Source organism: Conger conger, chromosome 2 (genome assembly GCF_963514075.1).
Source record: "Conger conger chromosome 2, fConCon1.1, whole genome shotgun sequence".
Lineage (NCBI taxonomy): Eukaryota > Metazoa > Chordata > Actinopteri > Anguilliformes > Congridae > Conger > Conger conger.
The window spans coordinates 64,515,660-64,534,880 of record NC_083761.1 but is presented as its reverse complement, the minus strand read 5'-3'; the positions used below and the strand labels follow the sequence as shown (position 1 = coordinate 64,534,880).

Below are 19,221 nucleotides of genomic sequence, written 5' to 3'. Positions count from 1 at the left end.
ATCTTGATCTGACATTAAATAAGCACCGATTACAGTGGCAGACTGCAAGTGTATGCTCAAGACTTGAACGTGCACAAATACAGGAGTGAACCAGTGCGCTTTATAGAGCTGTCAGAAAACTAAGAACTGGTTGGAAGAAAAAGCAGTATGCAGAGTGGGCCTCCAGGACCAGAGATGTGCAAGTTTGCTGAGGCTGGAAGAGCAGGCTAAAGAACAAAAGTAATTTTGTATCCATTTTTCTAGCATTTAACAACGATGGACAGATTCAAACCATCCATATATACTCAGTGAGCACTTTTAGGCATGTTGTGTGTTCAGAGATGCTCTTCTGCATACCACTGTTGAAATGTGTGGTCATTTCCATTAGTTACCTTCGACCACTCTGGGCCTTCTCTGACCTCTCATTAACGTGTTTCTGCCCGTTTTTGTTTTTCGCACCATGCTCTGCAAACTGCAGAGACTGTTATATCCCAGGAGATCAGCAGTCTCTGAGATACTCAAACCACCCTGTCTGGCACCAATCATTCCTCCATGGTGAAAGTGACTTAGATCACATTTCTCCCCCATTCTGACATTTGGGCTGAAAAAATGCAGAACCTCTTGACCACATCTGCATGCTTTTATGCATATAGTTGCTGCCACATGATTTGCTGATTAAATATTAACACACTGCTGTACACGTCTACCTAATAAAGTGCTCACAGTGTATATCAATTTTGCCCGCCAATAAGTACCAGCCTACCATTGTGGGACAGTTTAACACCAGCAACTACACAAACTAACTGTGTGCACATCAAAAATATAGTTGACTGAATGAATGCTGTTGAATAGTCAGTGAAATGGTTACCAAGAAATCAAATATGCTTTGACCGTGCAGAATCTGAACCTACAGATGGTTAAGATGAGACTGGTATTTTAAGGTTGAAGCGATTTTCATCTGTTGTATCAACCCATCCAAAGGGCATCAAGTGTTTCACAGTGGTCTTACCCCAGATTGAGATATCCCATAGGGCATGGGCACACACTACTTTCTAATACATAATATATACTCATATAATCAAGTAATCCAGTGTGCTCTTAATTATCCCACCCCAACCCCCACCAGTCCAAATGTGTTCTTCCCATTGGGCGGACGTGCAGAAATATGGAGAATTTCTAGGCTTTGTACATGGCTTTAAATTAATTTATATATGTATATATATAAAAAGCATTTACCCACTGAAGCAGAACAAACATCTATCACTTTTTCCTCTTGGAAACATACAATCTGAAGAGTTCGGTTGCCTAAACAGAATAAAGTTATCAAGCAAGAGACTGCCAACTCCAACACAAAAGTAACAAATACAGCCAATGATAACGGGAAACAAAGAGGAAGGAAAAAAAAAAAAATGAAAACAGAAAGTCAGAAACACATTTAAGTGCAGCTCTGGTCAGATTCTTAGCAGTTTTTTTTTTTTTTTTTTTTTTTTTCTTTTTCTTCAGTTCCATTTTTCAGTTAACGGCTCAGGTACATTTTGTCTAATCAGTTACATGCAAGCTCCATGAAGCATCTGGTCAACTACACATGGAAATAGTTTTATATATCATTGGTTATCTGTTAAAAATATGTATCTGTAGATAAAGAAACTTCATTTTGATTTGACAGAACAGACAAAAACCAAACCACTCCATTGATAGATTAAAAAAGGGAACAGAAACTACATTCATTTTCACTGAACCTAAGTCCACATACAAAAATCGGTTTGTGATTCCAAAATACGGGTGGAGTGATTTGAAATGTTGGCGGCCCCACCATTTCGTCTTGTCATTGTTGTATTCTTTGCGTATACGGAAATGAAAATACACCCAAATAAAGATCCTAAGTTCCACGTGAACAACAAAATACTGCATATCTACTAACAACTGCATTAGGTAGGTCACATGAAGGCTAGCTGCCAAGGTACAGGAATGGCTCCAAATGTTTTTTGTTCCCTTTATGGAGTACACTTTTTTTAATTATTTTTTTGAGAGATTTGACAGTAAGCGCTCGTCATGCTGCTGCGGGCTCAGCTCATTGGTCAGTTTGTTGGCCCCAGCTCTCCCTCCTCCCAGCTTGCACTGAGGTAGTCGAGATGGAGGTGCAGCACAGCCTGGCCACCAGGGTCTCCGCCCGGGTGTCCACTTTCATCTTCACTTCTAAATGAGTCTTTTTAAAGGCTTCCTGTCTTTTATATCTTTTTCTTCTTCTTTTTTTTTTTTTTGCTTTGCTGTCCTCACAGGGGCACATTTCGCTCTAGGTTCTCATTTTTTCTTTGACCTTTTTTTGCATTTTCATTCTCTCCTTTTAAACCCGTCGGGTGGTGGTCGACGCCTTTCCAAAGTTCAAAGATGGCCTCACTTGTAATCTTCTCCTTTTGGCACCTTGGAGTAGATGAAAGGGTGGGAAACTGAAACAAATAAAAGCGAAGGGAAAAGGAAAGAGGCGGTTGAGGTCAGGGCTCTAGTTGTGGTTGCCTTGTTCGCTGACCGCTGGCCTGTCCATGTTGACCGTGATCACTATGCTCTCCCCACCCTCCTCGGCTTTGACCCTCTTCAGCTCCGGCTGCTCTGCCTGGTCTCCGTTCTGCCTCTTGGTGGGGAGAGAGGCCGAGGCCGAGGCATGGGTGGCCAGCATGTGTAGGGGGCTCGCCACTGCTGCACAGGGGAAAGAGTCACACACCGTTTAGCACTGGATGTGTGGGAGCACCCTGCTAACCATACCATTTCAAAATCAGTGCACACCATTCTTACTACAGCAATCTTAATTCGTAATACCGGCAAGAAATGACCAGCACAAAGGCCGGTCAGACTTTTAAACCAAAGTAACGCAAGAGGTCTGTGGGACTTGAATGCTTGTGAATGCTCAGTTGAACACTGAATGCTCACCTGTGTTGACCTGACCTTGAATGGCAGTGGTGATGGGCACTACGTGGGTGCCATTTTGTGTGATGGTCTTTATGGGGAGCTGGTGCTGGCCCAGGGGGGCCTGCTGCACAATGGTGACCGTTTGTAGGGGCGTGGCCTGAGAGGTCTGGATGATGCGGCTAGCAGCTCCTATAGAGGCGTGGGCGATGGCAGGAACAGGCTCCACTTTTACTGTAAAGCAGAAAGCAGACAATGGCAGTCAAGAACATTTTATTTAAGAAAATTACTGAACAAAAACTGCGACAAGTCAAAACAAAATGCTTTTGGAAGTTAACTGAAAGTGTTCTTCTACCTAGACGCACACCTTTGACTTCCTTGTGCTCCCCGTTCTCCTGGGGCTCGGTCTTGGGGGCATTGAGCAGGGTGGCCTGCGTCACCACGGCCTGCCCGGCCACGGTATAGGTGTTGGCAGCGCTCAGGCTGGCCATGGTGGCCATGGACACGGCGGGGATCTGGTGGACCACGTGCACCGTCTGCATGACGGCCTGCTGGGTGGAGGAGCTGCTGACGGGCGTGGCCACCGCGTACGTCACCGGCTTCATGCTCTGCGGCAACTGCCGCTGAACCGTGATTAGAACCGGCTGGCTACTGAGAGGGGAACCTGCGGTACAGCAGAAAGTGCACATTAGCACAGTATTCAGTTTTTCTTTTAGGCATTTGTTTTATTAGATTAGTCATTTTAATCAGTATGCAACCAGGATCTGTAAAATTTCAACGGTCTTCAATCTTATCCCGAGAAATTGGATGTGGGAGCCGGCTTTCGTTCCAACAAAGCCCGCCGTTTCTACTAATCGAGCAGCAGTACCTTTATAAGGACCTCGATTAGTCGAATCAGGTGCGTAACCGCTTGGTTGGAACAAAAGCCGGCCCTCACAGCGCTCAGCTCTGTGTGATGATGGTGTAGTGATGGGAGGAGCCTCACCGGGGGCGCTCTGAGCGAAGCGGGCCTCCTGAATCACAGCCAGTTTGGGCTGGACGGCTGTAGCAGGCGTGGGGGCGGGAGCGGGGGCAGGGGCAGGGGTGGAGGTGGACTCCGGTTCCATAGGAACAGGCGAGCCCTCTCTAGACAGGCTGTCAGGGGTCTGCACCCCGCTCGAGTGAGCAGATAGCACCCCAGAGTGGTTAGGGGAAGCGGGGGCGCTCCTAAGAGGAAGAAGTGCACCGTGTGAGAAGCATGTAAAGCCAACTTGGAGCAGTTACGCAAGTTCAACCCACTTAGTTTCCACTTCAATTGATTACTATTGACTGAAACAAATTATCAGTGCCGTAGAAACTCAGAGATCCGAAACTCAGAAAACCAGTGTGGTCAAGGGTATGGAAAAGGAAGTATAAGAATACACAATGACGACAGCAAAATACAAATGAGTAACACTTAACTGAGAGAATGTGAAATTATATTGAAGACTCTATATTGATTAGACATCTGTGGCTAAAGAATAGCAAAGAAACTACCGCTTTTGACAAAATACCTTTTCAATGGAAGTGAGAAGCAGGCAAATATTCAGCATGATTGCATCACACTGATGGTTACGCAGGTGGTATCTTTCACTTACTACTGGTGTTAAAGCACAAGTGTGAGCTTTGCCAACAGCACTCAATTGATTTGTTTCCAATTAGCCTATTTTAGTTTAGCCTATTGATGGTTAGCCGACAGTGTTGGTTCTTGGTTGCAGTTGTTTTGTTTGGGCAAATGCCAGTGAGGTTATTGGTTTATTATGACTCAAAATAAACTGAAATGAAACACCAATTTTAGGAAATGAAATATCAGTGTTCGGAACGCCCTTCATTTCCAACGTGTTCGGTTTGCTGAGGTTCTACTGCACTTCTAAAATGAACATTTCCAGCTCAGCATTAAATTAACCCTAAAGCAACCCAATAATGACCAACTGGGGTTAGATGTGACACCAAAAGAAAACAAGCACAACAGAAGCACAAATTAATTCATTTTAGTTTTCGATTTTCGTTTGAAAAATTTCATGAATATTCAAGCAGAAACATCATTAAATGTGTTGAAGACGCCATGTAAAAATTTGTGGGAAGAAAATCCACAAAAAATGAATTAAAAAAATCAGATATGCAAAACAGTAGACTTTTCTTCAACAAATTGACTAACACTGTCAAGAAGGGAGGATCAGATAAATTATCTGAAATTAACAATAAATATACAGGTCTGATCTGACAGCAGCCAGTTGTTGGAATTTAAATCAACATCTGTCCTGAACAAACAATTAAAAGGAATAATTTTCCTCACAACAGTGATATGTTTTAGTGATTATGTTAAGCAATCACTAAAACCAACTCATCAACTCAGAGTAGGCCTAACCCTTGCAGCTAAGACAAAGTTAAGGATGTTAAAGAAATGTTTAATACCAAAAAGTGACCACAAGGTGGCAGTAAAACATACATGATGTCAGAAAATGCTGCAGCAGAGCAGAATCAGTCACCACATGGACACACACGGTACTGCGTGCACCCGCCTGGGGAGGGTTACCTGGAGGAGAGGGGGCCGAGGGGGGTGCGGAAGCAGGGCACCCCCCGGGGCCTGCGTTTTCTGAAGGCCTGCTCTATCAGCTTGCTCTCTGAGGCCGGGTCTATCCTCCAGAACGAGCCCTTGCCCGGCTCCTCCTGAGATCTGGGCACTTTAATAAAGTAGCGGTTCAGAGAAAGATTGTGACGAATTGAGTTCTAAAACAGAAGACCAGTGTTAGTATTCACGCATCACTTCGCTTAGTTCACATTTCAGAAATCACATCAAACAGGGAACTCGAAAACACAAAGCAGTCAGGATATTAATAATCTGCCTTGCTCACAGCTACAAAAGGACTGAGTGCGAATCACTGAAAAGGACAACGCACCCGATTGTTTATTCGGTTATTTCCATGAGCTGGCTTTAATAGCAGTGCAGTTACGAAGAGCATTTTTTTATAATCCTAAAATATAATGCCTACACTGAAATGCACAAAGATGGCCTTCAAATGTGTCAAAATGTCACCCAACAATTCACAAGCAAGACTGTTACCCACCTGCCAGCCTTTGTCCGCTGTCCTATAGTAGGGGTAGTTTTTTGTGATATGAGTATATATCCCATTTAGTGTCAGTTGTTTGTCTGGCGCCATGGTGATAGCTTGCACAATTAACTGTGCATATGAGTATGGAGGTTTAGAGTCATCCTGATGGAGGAAACAGAGAGGACATTAGCATGTAGCAGAGTTCTCACAGTCTAGTACCCGTGTGAGAATAGACACGAATGAAATATTTCTCCAAAACATTATTCACCCCCTTTCATTTTCAATACACAAACTCTATGGCACTGAACAGAAAATTCCAGATTTTCAAATACAATTGAAATGAAAAGCAGACCACCTTAGCCTAGGCAGAATGGGCAGACTGATCAGGTGGGCAGGGCTCACCTTGGGGCTGTCTCCTCCAGAGGCCTCCTTATCATTCTCAGAGTGGGAATTGTCCCCGATCAGCTGCAGGTCGGACGTGAGGACACGGCCCATCCTGTAGCTGGAGGACCCGGCCCCGCGGGGACTCGACGGGCACGAGTTGGCAGCGCTGTGGAACATTCCGGCGGTGAAAAAAAGGCTTTGGACCAGAGTGAAGTCTGGTAATGGCACTTCCACCACAGCACCTGAAGCTTTCAATTAAACGGCAAATGATCTATGCGCACTAAAAGAAGAAAGGGCCAGAGGCTCCAGGCTCATGAATACTCTCTGGGCCTCAGCAGTGCTAATGCTCCAACCAATTTGATCTGAAGGCTTGGAAAAATACTGGAGAAAATGTATAACGAACAGAAATATAAATCCTAGGGTAGCGTGGCAAAGTATAAAGAACAACAGGAGGTGAAAAGGAAAGGTTTGTCATACTTCGACATTCTGAAGGGTGTACTGCATTGTCTCCCACCATAAAACAGCCAAACTGTCAATTTAATTGACTTAACGGCACTACTATTATTCTTTGTTAGTACTTATTAGCGGAACGCGACCACTCATCTCAGCGGGGGAAGGCAGTTGGTTAACGTTGGGAGACTTACCTGATAGTGCTGGTGGGCGATGGAAGCGGGCTCATCAAGTGAGCGATGTTGTCGGGAATGTTTATGGTGAGAGGAGAGATCTGGGGCTGGACGGGCTTCACCGGAGACTCCGGAGCCTCCCGCCGCTCCTTCCTGTCACTGGACAAGGCTGTGAAGGTGATCTTAATGTTTGTGCTGGGAAACCTAAACGTGCACCTACGAGAGAGAGAAACGCAGGACCCCGGGTCACTATGGCTGCACTCAACAGTATGGCGCATGTTTATGCAGGGTCCCGATGGATGAAATCATTACAACTTCAGTCTGACCAATTAACATGCTGTCATTTCAACTTAAAAGCACTGCTTCAATATAAAGAAAGTAGGCCGATGTGTTGTGTCTATGGCATAACATGGCACAAGTAGTTAATATACTGAAAAGCAAAGTGCTGCCATGATGTTGTCGCACTGCGATTCCATGTGAAGGAATATAACAAACTCTTTAATCGTTTTTTCCCAGATTCCATATAAGCAATAAGCTTAGCTCAACAGTAAGAGACACAATTTATACCACCAGTGTCAACAGGCCAGCCATTTATCCACCAAAGGTCGTTGTGACTTCTCACAAGAACCTGGTTTCCTCAGAACGTAGCATGACGGGAAACAAGCAATGACTTGCACCCAGTTCTAGGTCTTACTCAGCAACGTGGCTTACAGCCTCCCAGTTAACAAACCATCGCTTCCTGTCAACAACAAATAATTCTCACAATAACCTCATTTGCAGTTAACCACTTTAACCTTACATTCCTAGCCACTACGAATGCATCCAACTTGCTCATGTCCTCGGAGAATGATGTCACACTGTAGTCTATTCATCTACAAAATCTTCCTCTTGGAGAATTCCACCAAGACACGACAATTTTAGATTTCTTTATTTATATGAGTGTATAGTGAACTCTTCAACCTCCCCAAGCCTGAGAAGTCACCAACATACATTTGCACTCCTTTCTTGCCACTGCACCTCCTTCACACACCTCCTTAAGTACACAGCTAGGGATGGGAATTTTTATACATTTTCATGGTTCAGTTAATTGGTGAAATTTAATTGACTAACCAATTAAAAACAGATTTGCAGCACTCCCGTAATAGGCTGTACAACAAGCATGCTCCAATAGGCTGGACCACAGCCAAAACAATACAATTCAGTATAAGCACATTCATTTGATACGTTACTGCACAACAGGGGCATCATTTCAGGAAAAACCAGGGCAAAAACTGGCTTAATGAATGTATGGCTATACAAAAGACAAGATGTCGATAGCAGTATCACCAGTAATATTTCCAAACTCCAAACATTTTGGATGCATGACACTGACAAGGGTGCACGAAAATGGCAAATCTAAACATCATTCCCAGTATATTCAGCAATAGGCTACTCGCTGAACAACAGATAACCATAGGACACTACCTGAGGAACAGCACTGAACAGAATAGGCAATCTGCCCACTAATAAGCAATTTCTTCTTTCTTTTTTTTCAGGCATCATCAATTGGCAGCAAAGTAATTTGATCATGTCAGAAAGTCTCTGTATATTGTAGCATGCGAGACAATGCAAACATCAAATGAAGATTAATTTCACTTGGCAACTATCAATCACTAAACAGGATGGCGGTTCTAAGACTGGTAGGTTTTAATTTAAGAGTTTGTCTTCAGGTCTTGTCTTTCAACTGAGTAAAGTATATATCAAAACGAACAATACTTTATCCCCCATAAATATTTAAACATCATAGATTTTCTGACACTCAAGACATAAACCATCCAATCGACTGTTAGCACTAATGTAAATGAAAAGGTAGGCTATGGGAGTTGGCCATCATCAGCATCAACACGCCCTTCAAATATCAAATGCCAGAGAAACATTTACAGCATCAGTCTGTTGCAAATTCACTACAGTCTTCACTCAAACCAGACTGGGGTGCATGTTGTTTTTAGCGTTTTTAGCGTACTTGCAAGGCAAGCTCAAAACCACTTCAGCAGAAGAATGCAAAGCCTTATTCTTGGCAGCTGTAGCACCAGCTGCATGGGCTGTGTGCTGCAGAAACAACCTTGTGTCCTCTAGCTCAAAAGGTCCTCAGCAAGGCAGGCAGGGTGATGTGCAGTAAATTTAGAGTGAACCTCTGCCTCCAGGCTCGGGCCAATGTTCAGCATTACTGTGACTGCTAAAGATAGAGGTCTCCAGGAAATGCACTGGAACTGTATACCAGAGTGCAGATGCACACATTTAAACCAATAATTCCAAAATAAAATGTATTTTGAGCGAGTATGAGGAAGAAATGTCAGAGTTCTGCTTCCATGTAGAGTGAGGCTTGAGAAACGGGTGCTAGTACTTGCTGGAATCTAGATTAATCTAGATTGAATCTTGCCTGCGTTAGGCAGAAGGCCAAAGCATATTCAGAGTATGGTAATGACGTAAATAAAGGCTTGCTTGTGACAGTGGTCTGACAGGTTCAGCAAAGCCAACTGGCACAGAAAAGTGGCTCTAAATGTGCTTCAGTCAGAGGAGAGGAAGCAAAAGGGCACGGTCCCTTTCCAGTGTTAATGAACAGCTGGAGCCCCATCAGGAAGGCATGCACATTACACTTTAGGAATGTATTCTCAGCAAATGTCATCCAATGGCAGGGTCTTAAAACTGAGAGTTAGTCTGAGAAAATGTTCATTCAATGAAACTCATCGTTGCTTTCTCATCCAATATTTATTTCAATAATGAATTTTCTACAAACACAAATGGGTTTTCTACAAACGGATATTTTGCACCTACCCAAAGGCTACCTATTTTAGGAATACTATGTAATAGGGCTGTGATGGTTTACTGAACAGCCAAGATATTGCAATATGAAATGGTACCATCATAAACAGGACAGGAAGAAAGGGAACAGCCCATCTAGTGGGTGTACTCAAATGTGTAGCCTCTCAATTCTTTAAATAAACAAGCAGGACTGCAGTGATGAGGTCCAGAACATTAGACACCAAAGCGGACTTGCAGTCAAAAGGTTCAAGCTTCAAACTTTCATATTTCCCTCAACCCTAGATACAATTCTGTCCTCAAAATGATTCAGCAAGAAAGTGTATGTTGTGGACATCAAGTACATCAATTAATTTGTGACTATCTTTATTTTATTTGCAAAGGTAACTGCGATGAGATGGTGGATAGAACAGACTAGTTCAGCCTATGAACAATGATTTGAAAGGCACATGAATGCACTTTTTCCCCTACCAGAGGTCTCGTCCCAGGCGATCGGACATGGAGGACTGGAACCCACCCACTGCTGTCCCTGTCACTACTGCTGTAGTAAGCCTGAGCATCAGGCTCATTTGCAGCATTTAAAAAGCTACATGTCAAAACACCATTGGAAAAGTTTGCAGGATTGTGCTCGCTTCATTGATTTCATTTTCTAATGCCTGTGGAAGTCGGAAAACGATCGTTTTTAAACTTCCATGAGGTCCAGCAGACTGTTGGACCAGTTCGCATCACCGCACTTTAGAATGAAATAAAGAAGTCTCTGGTACCCGATGGCAGTCAAAACATATGTATGAAAAGACAAAAAGGTTTCAATTCAGACAGGGTTAAATGTATAATAAAACGGTAGGTGATTTGCTTGATTTTTCACCAAGGTGGTACATGAGACCTGATTTGGAAGGGATTAATATCACTGGATACATCTCATACACAAAATAACCCAATCTTCCCTGGAGAAACTAGCCCCGTTCAAATAAATAGGACCTCCCAATTCCTATGAAAAAAAAAAAAAAAAAAAAAAAAAAAACAGGTTTCCAAAAGATTTTGTGTGTGTAAAATTAACGTCTTTTACATTTTCGATTTCATTTCTTGACAAAAACACAATTACAGCCATGAATAAGATATTTTGTAAAAGTGTTTATGCTCTGGATATGCTTGGCGTTACAGCATTATATGCCTGTTCCTGCAAGGGGTAGCTGCAATTCAACACAACAAAAGAACACACATTAAGTATATGAAGCTACAAATCTTTTGTTGGCAATAACCTTTGATTACATGAACAAGTAGATAGACGGCAAACTACAAGTAGTTCTGCGTTGCTTATAACGACTTTTCACAGAATCGGAATTTGGCCAGAATATGAGGACCGACAAATAATTCCAATGCAAACAGAACCTGCTCGAAGTGCTTTGCCTTTTGCCAATTGCCTAAAATGTAAAATACATGATACCCTCTTTTACCCAATAGACCTGGAAACAGGCCAGGTCCTAAGGAGGGGTTCCAAATGACCACTCAGTCACTCACTAGCTCCAATTTTGTTTCACTGAGCCCTGTCTGCTGAGCCTCTCTATTTACAAGGGAGCTGCCGGTAGAGCTGGCAGGCTGTGCAGCTAGGTTGCTTCCAGTGCTGCCAGCACTAAAAGCTGAGAAATCGAACATGGCAGGGAGAAGGGAGACCTTCAGCAGCACCGATCACAGCATTCAGGCAGACAATGTCAGCAGATTTTCTGATACCTGAAAGCATCGGGGAAGGCCGTCATTTGGAACTTTAAGAATTAGCATTTTTAGAATACTAATTTCCCCTTCAAAAGAGAAGGCTGCTGTAAGCCATACCATATACTGGCATAAATTAACATTCTCTTTAAATTAGCTGCTCCTATTTTGTAGTTATAATCATGGTTCAAGTTGTTATCAAAGGCAGTAATTCTCATTAGAACATATGTGCCCCTCCCCCACACTGGTGGTCGGTTTATAACAATTTGAGGTCTGATGAAACCATTGTCCATTCTGGTTTCATACCCATTCAATTGATATTCTACTGCAATATGGAAAGTAGTCTTTATCCAGAAAAAACTCTTTATATTCTTCAATACCTTTCAAGGCCATGTCATGCATCTAGTAGCTTTGCTTCTGTGCAAACACAGTTTTGCTATACCAGGTCACCCAGCTTTAACACAGTTGTAAAAGAGGCAGCAGGCTTTGTGGGACTTAAAAAGACCTGTAAGAAAGAATATAGAAAAAGCACCTTGCCTTCACCATTTGCCATTCAATAGTCTTTTAAGAGTTGGCTTTCAGCCTTAGCAACAGTAACCATGGTGGCGAACTGTGTTGCTGGATACTAGGATTATTCTGTACCTGCAGTCTTCATTCCTGCTGCAGATGTTAGAGGCTTCTGTCTCAGGTTAATAATTGGACATAATGCTGCAGGGCTGGTTGTGGTGATTGTGGCATTACAGTACAGCGTATAGGTACAGCGATTATCCATATGATGGAGCGAGTATGGTCGCTGAATCCTTCCCACTTCCACCGCTGTGAGCCCTGCAGCTTGCAAATCGCTGCAGTGTTTAGCCTAACAGTTCCCAGCTCAGCGCTCACCACCATGCCTCATCAATATAGAATAAAAAAACGTTTCTACTGGTCTATTTTAGGCAGGGAATCTTGACGGAAACGGATAACGGCAAATATAAAAATGGGATTTTGTACAGATACCATAGGTCGAGTGGTCTAATTATTTTACTTTCATGCCAATGGTTTACATTTAAATTTGGCTTATGCAAGTAAACTTTGCCAATGCACTTGATTGACATAGGGCAAACTTCATGGTGACAGGATTAATGTGCTAAAACACAACAATGAAAAAAAACGTTGGATAGTGATTGCACTATTGGGCGAAGTAAGTTGCACGTAATTACAGCCTATATTTTGCAACTTGCCTACTTAGTAATGTTGCATGCAATCCAGGGATGTATTGCTTCATTTGTTTTTATATATACGGCATAGTGGATAGCTACGATAACTTATTTCAGCTTCAGAAAAAAATGATTGTCATCAGTCAGCAGTTTTTGCTAAATGTGTACAACTCAGTTTTGGTTAACTGTTTAAACATTTACCTGTCTACTACTTAGCATGTCAATAGCATTGGTATGTCTGAAACGAAAGCCGTTTAAAACTTAAAACTTGAACAGTATCAGTTCCTAGTGGGGGAGACGCATAGCTTGGAGGATGTTGAATACTGACTATGATTTTCCAATGGCAAGACTGTTGTTTTCCTGGGTGACCAGTCTAGTGAAGGCAATGTTTCTTAGTGCAGTGAGCTTGATACGGTTTGGGTCAAATCCTAAATGTGCCAGTACCAAATGTTGGAAGGAAGAATTCATTTGGCAGAGTATTGGCCAACTGTTCTGGGCAACCAGGACGCTGCATCAGCTTTTTCAGGGGGGCGGCCTTTAGCGTAGTGGTTAAGGTACATGACTGGGACCCGCAAGGTCGGTGGTTCGATCCTCGGTGTAGCAAATAAGATCTGCATAGCCGTTGGGCCCTTGAGCAAGGCCCTTAACCCTGCATTGCTCCAGGGGAGGACTGTCTCCTGCTTAGGCTACGTCGCTCTGGAAAAGAGCATCTGCCAAATGCCATTAATGGAATGTAATGTAATGTTTTGCAGTCCCCAGTGTTTCAACAACATAGATCAGATGGTTGACTTCCGTGCAGATTGTGTCAGATAAGCTCCTGAAATTTTGAGAGTAGTATGTGGCAGTGATAAGTCTGTATATTTTAAACATGAACAATAGCCAATTAGCATATCACACCTTTACAGTAATGCCACCTAATTTTCTACTTGGCACCATTAGGCTTAATGTTGACATTGTAGTTATATACAATAGGTAATTTCAGACTTCTAACGGTCAAGAGGCGAATTGCAGCAACAAACACCCTCAAACCATCCCTTCTGATTTATCCTACCCCTTCTATGAATGCTGGCATTGACCACACGCCATTAGCTGTGGCAATTAGAAACAATTTTAAACCAATTACCTTTAATTATTGTACAGCTATAAAATGTTTTGGTACAGTGCCACTGTCAACTGTATATATTGAAACCCGAATGTAAGGACTATACACACACGCATAGGGTGAGTCAACATGTCAGTGAGCCTTTTTCAATGATAGGAAGGGCTTTACAATGGTTCTGTAACAATGTTTTAACAGAAATATCTTGCCTATTGTACCTTTTAATAATATAGCATACTATGTTCAGTGACAACTAGCTGTACACGCCTCACACTACCATCTAGTGTCTAGTGTCTATGTCATGCACCGTACTTTCGGTTACCGTTAATAAGATAATAACAGAGGGTGTGGGGAATATTATCAATAAGAGATAACCGCTTGCCCAAGTGATACCTTTCTCTGTAGGATCTAACACAACCTCTTATGATGACCAGCCAAGAGTCTTCTCAAACAGTCTCACCAGTGTAAGCCCAAGAGCCATTTGGACTGGCAAGTATAGATGAAACCAGGGTCGTTGTACACATGAAACCAGAAATTGCTTTAGGGTAGGGAACACTTGCTGAAAGTAAGGACTTTTCATATGGGAGGAAAAAGGGAAGCATGTCAAGGAGATGCCTTTTTTTATCATTCAAAAGCACAACATAGCCAGTTACTGGCTTTCAACCCATGAGATTCTGACACGTACCACCAAGAAGAAGCATTTTATTAATGCAGGGGCGGCCTGTAGCGTAGTGGTTAAGGTATATGACTGGGACATGCAAGGTTGGTGGTTCTAATCCTGGTGTAGCTACAATAAGATCCGCACAGCCGTTGGGCCCTTGAGCAAGGCCCTTAACCGTGCATTGCTCCAGGGGAGGATTGTCTCCTGCTTAGTCTAATCAACTGTTCGTCGCTCTGGATAACAGCGTCTGCCAAATGCCAATAATGTAATGTAATGTATTATTATTATCCAACATTGCATAAATTCAGGACTTATTTAAAAGAAAATGATTGGTCCAAATGCATGTCCCTCAAGTTATCAATGTTAGATCTCACCACTGTCTTATGCGCAGTTAGAAAATATACCACGTCAGTGGGGCCATAGGCCTCCCGATTCTCATTGTCCTGTTAAAGTTCAGGTAAACACTCGTGACGCGGTTAGGATCTACCCACAGTGCTATCGACAGGTCATTTAATAAAGTAGTCGCCGATAAATAATTCATATTTTAGATTGGCAGCTACAATCAGTTTTTTGTGAAAGCATTAACCCGAAAAGGATGCGATGGTAATCATGCCGAAGAACCACCTGGATATGGCATAAAAGGCCGCTATATTTGCGTAAAACAGTAAGAACATCCCTGTAATATTCATTGTAGGCCACTTTGAGCTACTCGCAAGACATTGCCTAAGTGCCAGGAACCATGTTATTCAAAAAACATGTTTTTATCCTATGTTCGCAACATTAAATTACATCTCGTGTAACTCTGAGGTTTGAGTCAATGCTTTAAATGGTCCACATAAGCCAGTCATCAAAACGGCACTACTCATGCCACCACTTTACAACCAAACGGCCAAGAAGAAATCTTGCAGGATGTAATATGGAAATTCTAGGCAGTATCAGAGCACCATAACAATAAGCAGTTAATCATGCTTGAGCTGGCAAACATAATGAACTGACAAATGTAAATTTGGAACAAGTTAGGTTTTTAATGCACATGCAATGCTCCCGTTGTGTAACGCGTAAAACGTGAAGATTGCTATGACTCTTATGTCCGTAAAGAAGGGATAGCAAAGACACAGAACCGAATGACTCCATTAATGGTGAAAGGAAGCCCTAAAGGTTATAGCTGGCCAAGTCAACAGACAAACATCAGATGTCTCATTACTCTTAACATTAAGTGAACTAAATCTGTGAACAGTCATGGTCATTTTGAAAGAGGGTAGGAGCCTTTTCCTGCATGATCTAGATATATTGTATACACCAGAATCAACCATACAAAGACACACACACAAATATAAATATATATATATACACATATATACACACATATATAAATATACATACATACATACATACATATACTGCTGTAGCCTATCCACTTAGAGTTATGATGAGTTGTGTGTTCAGAGATGCTCTTCCGCATACCACTGTTATAATGTGTGGTTATTTGTGTTACTGTCAGCTTTGACCCATCTGGCCATTCTCCTGACATCTCTCATTAACAAGGCCTTTCTGTCTGCAGAACTGCTGCTCACTGGATCCCAGGAGATCAACAGTTTGAGATACTCAAACCACCCTGTCTGCCACCAACAACCATTCCACAGTCAAAGTCATTTAGTATCACATCCCCCCATTCTGATGGTTGATGTGAACATTAACTGAAGCTTCTGACCCAAATCAACATGATGGTATGCATTGCCCTGCTGCCACACAACTGCCTGATTAGGTTGTTACACCTACTTATTTATGCGACCAAGTAAACATTTTCCTAATAAAGTGCTTGGTGAGTGCATATTAATGGGTTAAATTGATTTTAACAATTTCATATTTCAATTTCAATTCCATAAGGATGATGACCTGGTGCACATAAACATATCACTATGCTTTATTTGTGAATGGGTCATGCATCGTGGACAATTATACCTGCATATGACTTTCCATTCTTAGTCATTTTTGTGGATCTAATTTTTTTATGCACTACATTCATATTTGGGACAAAACTGTACTCATTTCGCATTATTTGTATACTGTACTGAACTTCATTCATAGCATAACATATAATCAGGTAAGAGTCACAGCCATTGAACATCTTTAGCCCCCTGTATCTGTTAAATAATGATAGTACCATGTCTAAAATTTCATTATATTCATTTAAATACAGACTGTCCAATTAAAGTAAATTGGAAATACGATTTTCTGAAACACCTAAATGCTGATTGAATTCTCAAGAAGTGATCAGTATAATTAAATAAGCCTATGCAACTCACAAGTTAACAATTCCCAACTGGGGTGAACTCACCTGGTTGTGTGACGTACATACTAGTTTTATTAACAACGCATAATATTTCAGTCAAACTGGACTGATTATTTGGAAATATTAAATCGCATAAAGGATTTCAGACTTTGTCCAAAACTGTACACTTGCGGCACATAAAAATATCGCAAACTTGGGCCAAATGCATTAATTACTATATGTGTATATTTAATTTCTTTGTACAATCAGTGACCACTTCTAAGTAGACATGTAAACCAGCTTGTTAATGCAAAGATCTAATTAACAAATCATGTGGCAGCAACTAAATGCATGCAAGCATGCAGACATGGGCAAGAGATACAGTTGTTTTTCAGACTAAATGTCAGAATGGGGAAGAAATGTGATCCAAGTGACTTTGACCGTGGAATGATTGTTGGAGCCAGACAGGGTGGTTTGAGTATCTCAGAAACGGCTGACCTCCTGGGATTATCACGCACAACAGTTTCTAGCGTTTGCAGAGAATGGTGTGGAAAAACAAGAAAAATCCAGTGAGCATCCAGTCGATCTATAACTTCATAAAACCAATAGCTTAAATAAAATAAAATAATAAAATTTAAAAAAGCGTAGTGACAATAGCTGAAATTAACATAATGTTATTGGTAAAATTATTATAACGTTATTTAGGCGTTACACATGTGAAATGACCAAACATCATCGTTGAAATCGCAGCCTAGATGAAAATTATGGATAACCAGCCAACGGGACAATGTAGTCGCAGGGTAGCGCAACTTGTAGTTAAAAACGAATGAATAATCTGCAACTTCTATAATAACGTTGTTACGTTGACGAATAAATACATGGGATTTTCAGTTCAGTTCATTACCCATTTCAGAGGTACGCATGAAAAACGCTTTTTATCTTTCATACAAGTCGCTCAAGTTCTGCCAAGGAAAATTTCAAGGGACTGAACTAGCGCTAGCTGGCTAAATCCACAAACGTTACCCAAGATTAGCTAACGTTAGAATACGTATAAATACACACCGACCGTACGCCAGCTAGCTACCCAACACTCTTCATTCACATGTCCTGCACAAAATAATTACAATGTATTAATTAGCTATATGAACGATATTATTTTCACAGCTGCGGTAGTACTAACCAGCAGCAGAAGGCAATTAGCTAGTTTGCCATAAGACTGAGGCTACGTTTACAGATGGCCCTCAATGTTAGTAACACGTGTCGCTTGAAGAAAACAATAACAATAAGAGCATGTAATTCTGCTGATTTTCTCACAAGCTAAATCAACAGCTAGCGTTAAAAACAGTCAATGCATACGTTACCAGGCTAAAGTATGTCCACTTACACTCGTGGGAGCTGCAGGGGAGGAGCCCCCCGTCTCTGGAATACCCCATCGACGAATACCCCGTTTTTTCCCAGGCACCTCAGGTAGAAGTCTCCACCACCAGAGCCATCTTCGCCGGCAGTGAAAATTTCCAAGTGTCGGCGGGAGATGAAGCTCGAATGGCCCATGCTCACATCAACTGAGCCCTGCGACGAGTTCCGCCCAATGGTCACCGAACGCTTCTTCATGAGGTATTCGAATTCACGGCCCTCAAGCCGGGCAACCGCCGGCCCCGATAACCCGCTCACCACAGCCATCGCAACTGGGAGTATAGCGAATGGATTAATTGGTATTAAGATGCACCAAGATTGAGGCACTTAAGAACAGTTGTTCTTACCAGGACTGCAAATATGGGGAGCAGAAATGTAAAACTGAAAAAGAAATAGCAAGGAACGTGCCAGATCAGGGATCGCGGCTCCAACCCACAGCCGCGACACAGAGAGAAAGAGAAGGAGAAAGAACCAACCAAACAAACAAGAGGGCGGTTTTTGAATGACCGACGCCTCCTAAAACCAATAACAACTGAGCATGTGTATGGAGGTACGTGTCGACTGCCAATGACAAAGAAGCGAAATCTTGTATTTAAAATTGTGTTTGGTTGCACGGTGGGCTACCGCGCATATTAATGGTAAACGATAAAAGGCGGCAGCTACGTTCAAAGCGACGGAGAGGCATTTTTCTTCGTCGACCTAAATAAATCTGATTAGCTGTGTTAGCTGGCTGTATAAGAAATATTGTTCGCAGCTAGTACCCACACTAAAAGATTAATTAAATGTGTGGTTGAGTTGATTTTAAAATCCAGATGAATAAAATAGGTCCTGTCCATAATCCAGACCGGGTTTTTAACGTGGCGAAAATGTCTGCAGCAGCTTTAGGTTTACAAATCGTGATACCCAGAATGCTCTAGGAAACTTGGTTTACTATGGAGGTCATTGACAGTAAAATGCGTTAAAATGAACTTTAAACTTGTGGAATACATAGTAAAATATTATCTGCGCGTATATTTGCAAATACAAAAATCGTATATGCCAACATATCATTCTCGTAAAGCATTGAAGGTGGAGTAATATGTTGTGTCTACGGCCTGTAAATTCATGTTTCAGACA

General features: G+C 42.0%; 1 protein-coding gene across 3 annotated transcripts; it reads right to left on the bottom strand.

The window, feature by feature from the left end:
* Window positions 1-1,169: 1,169 nt before the first annotated feature.
* Window positions 1,170-18,586, bottom strand: foxk2a (forkhead box K2a). Of its 3 annotated transcripts, XM_061230886.1 has the most exons (10): window positions 18,453-18,581; window positions 18,077-18,377; window positions 6,980-7,174; window positions 6,354-6,501; window positions 5,967-6,113; window positions 5,435-5,628; window positions 3,866-4,086; window positions 3,236-3,544; window positions 2,905-3,114; window positions 1,170-2,673 (listed from the first exon to the last, which is right to left on the bottom strand). In XM_061230886.1, the coding sequence occupies exons 2-10, from the start codon at window positions 18,370-18,372 to the stop codon at window positions 2,480-2,482; spliced, it is 1,914 nt and encodes a 637-aa protein (XP_061086870.1). In that variant the 5' UTR covers window positions 18,373-18,377; window positions 18,453-18,581; the 3' UTR covers window positions 1,170-2,479. The 3 variants fall into 3 exon arrangements, with proteins under 3 accessions (XP_061086870.1, XP_061086869.1, XP_061086871.1); XM_061230885.1 differs by having other exon boundaries at window positions 18,077-18,586; XM_061230887.1 differs by having other exon boundaries at window positions 3,248-3,544; window positions 18,077-18,586.
* Window positions 18,587-19,221: the final 635 nt, after the last annotated feature.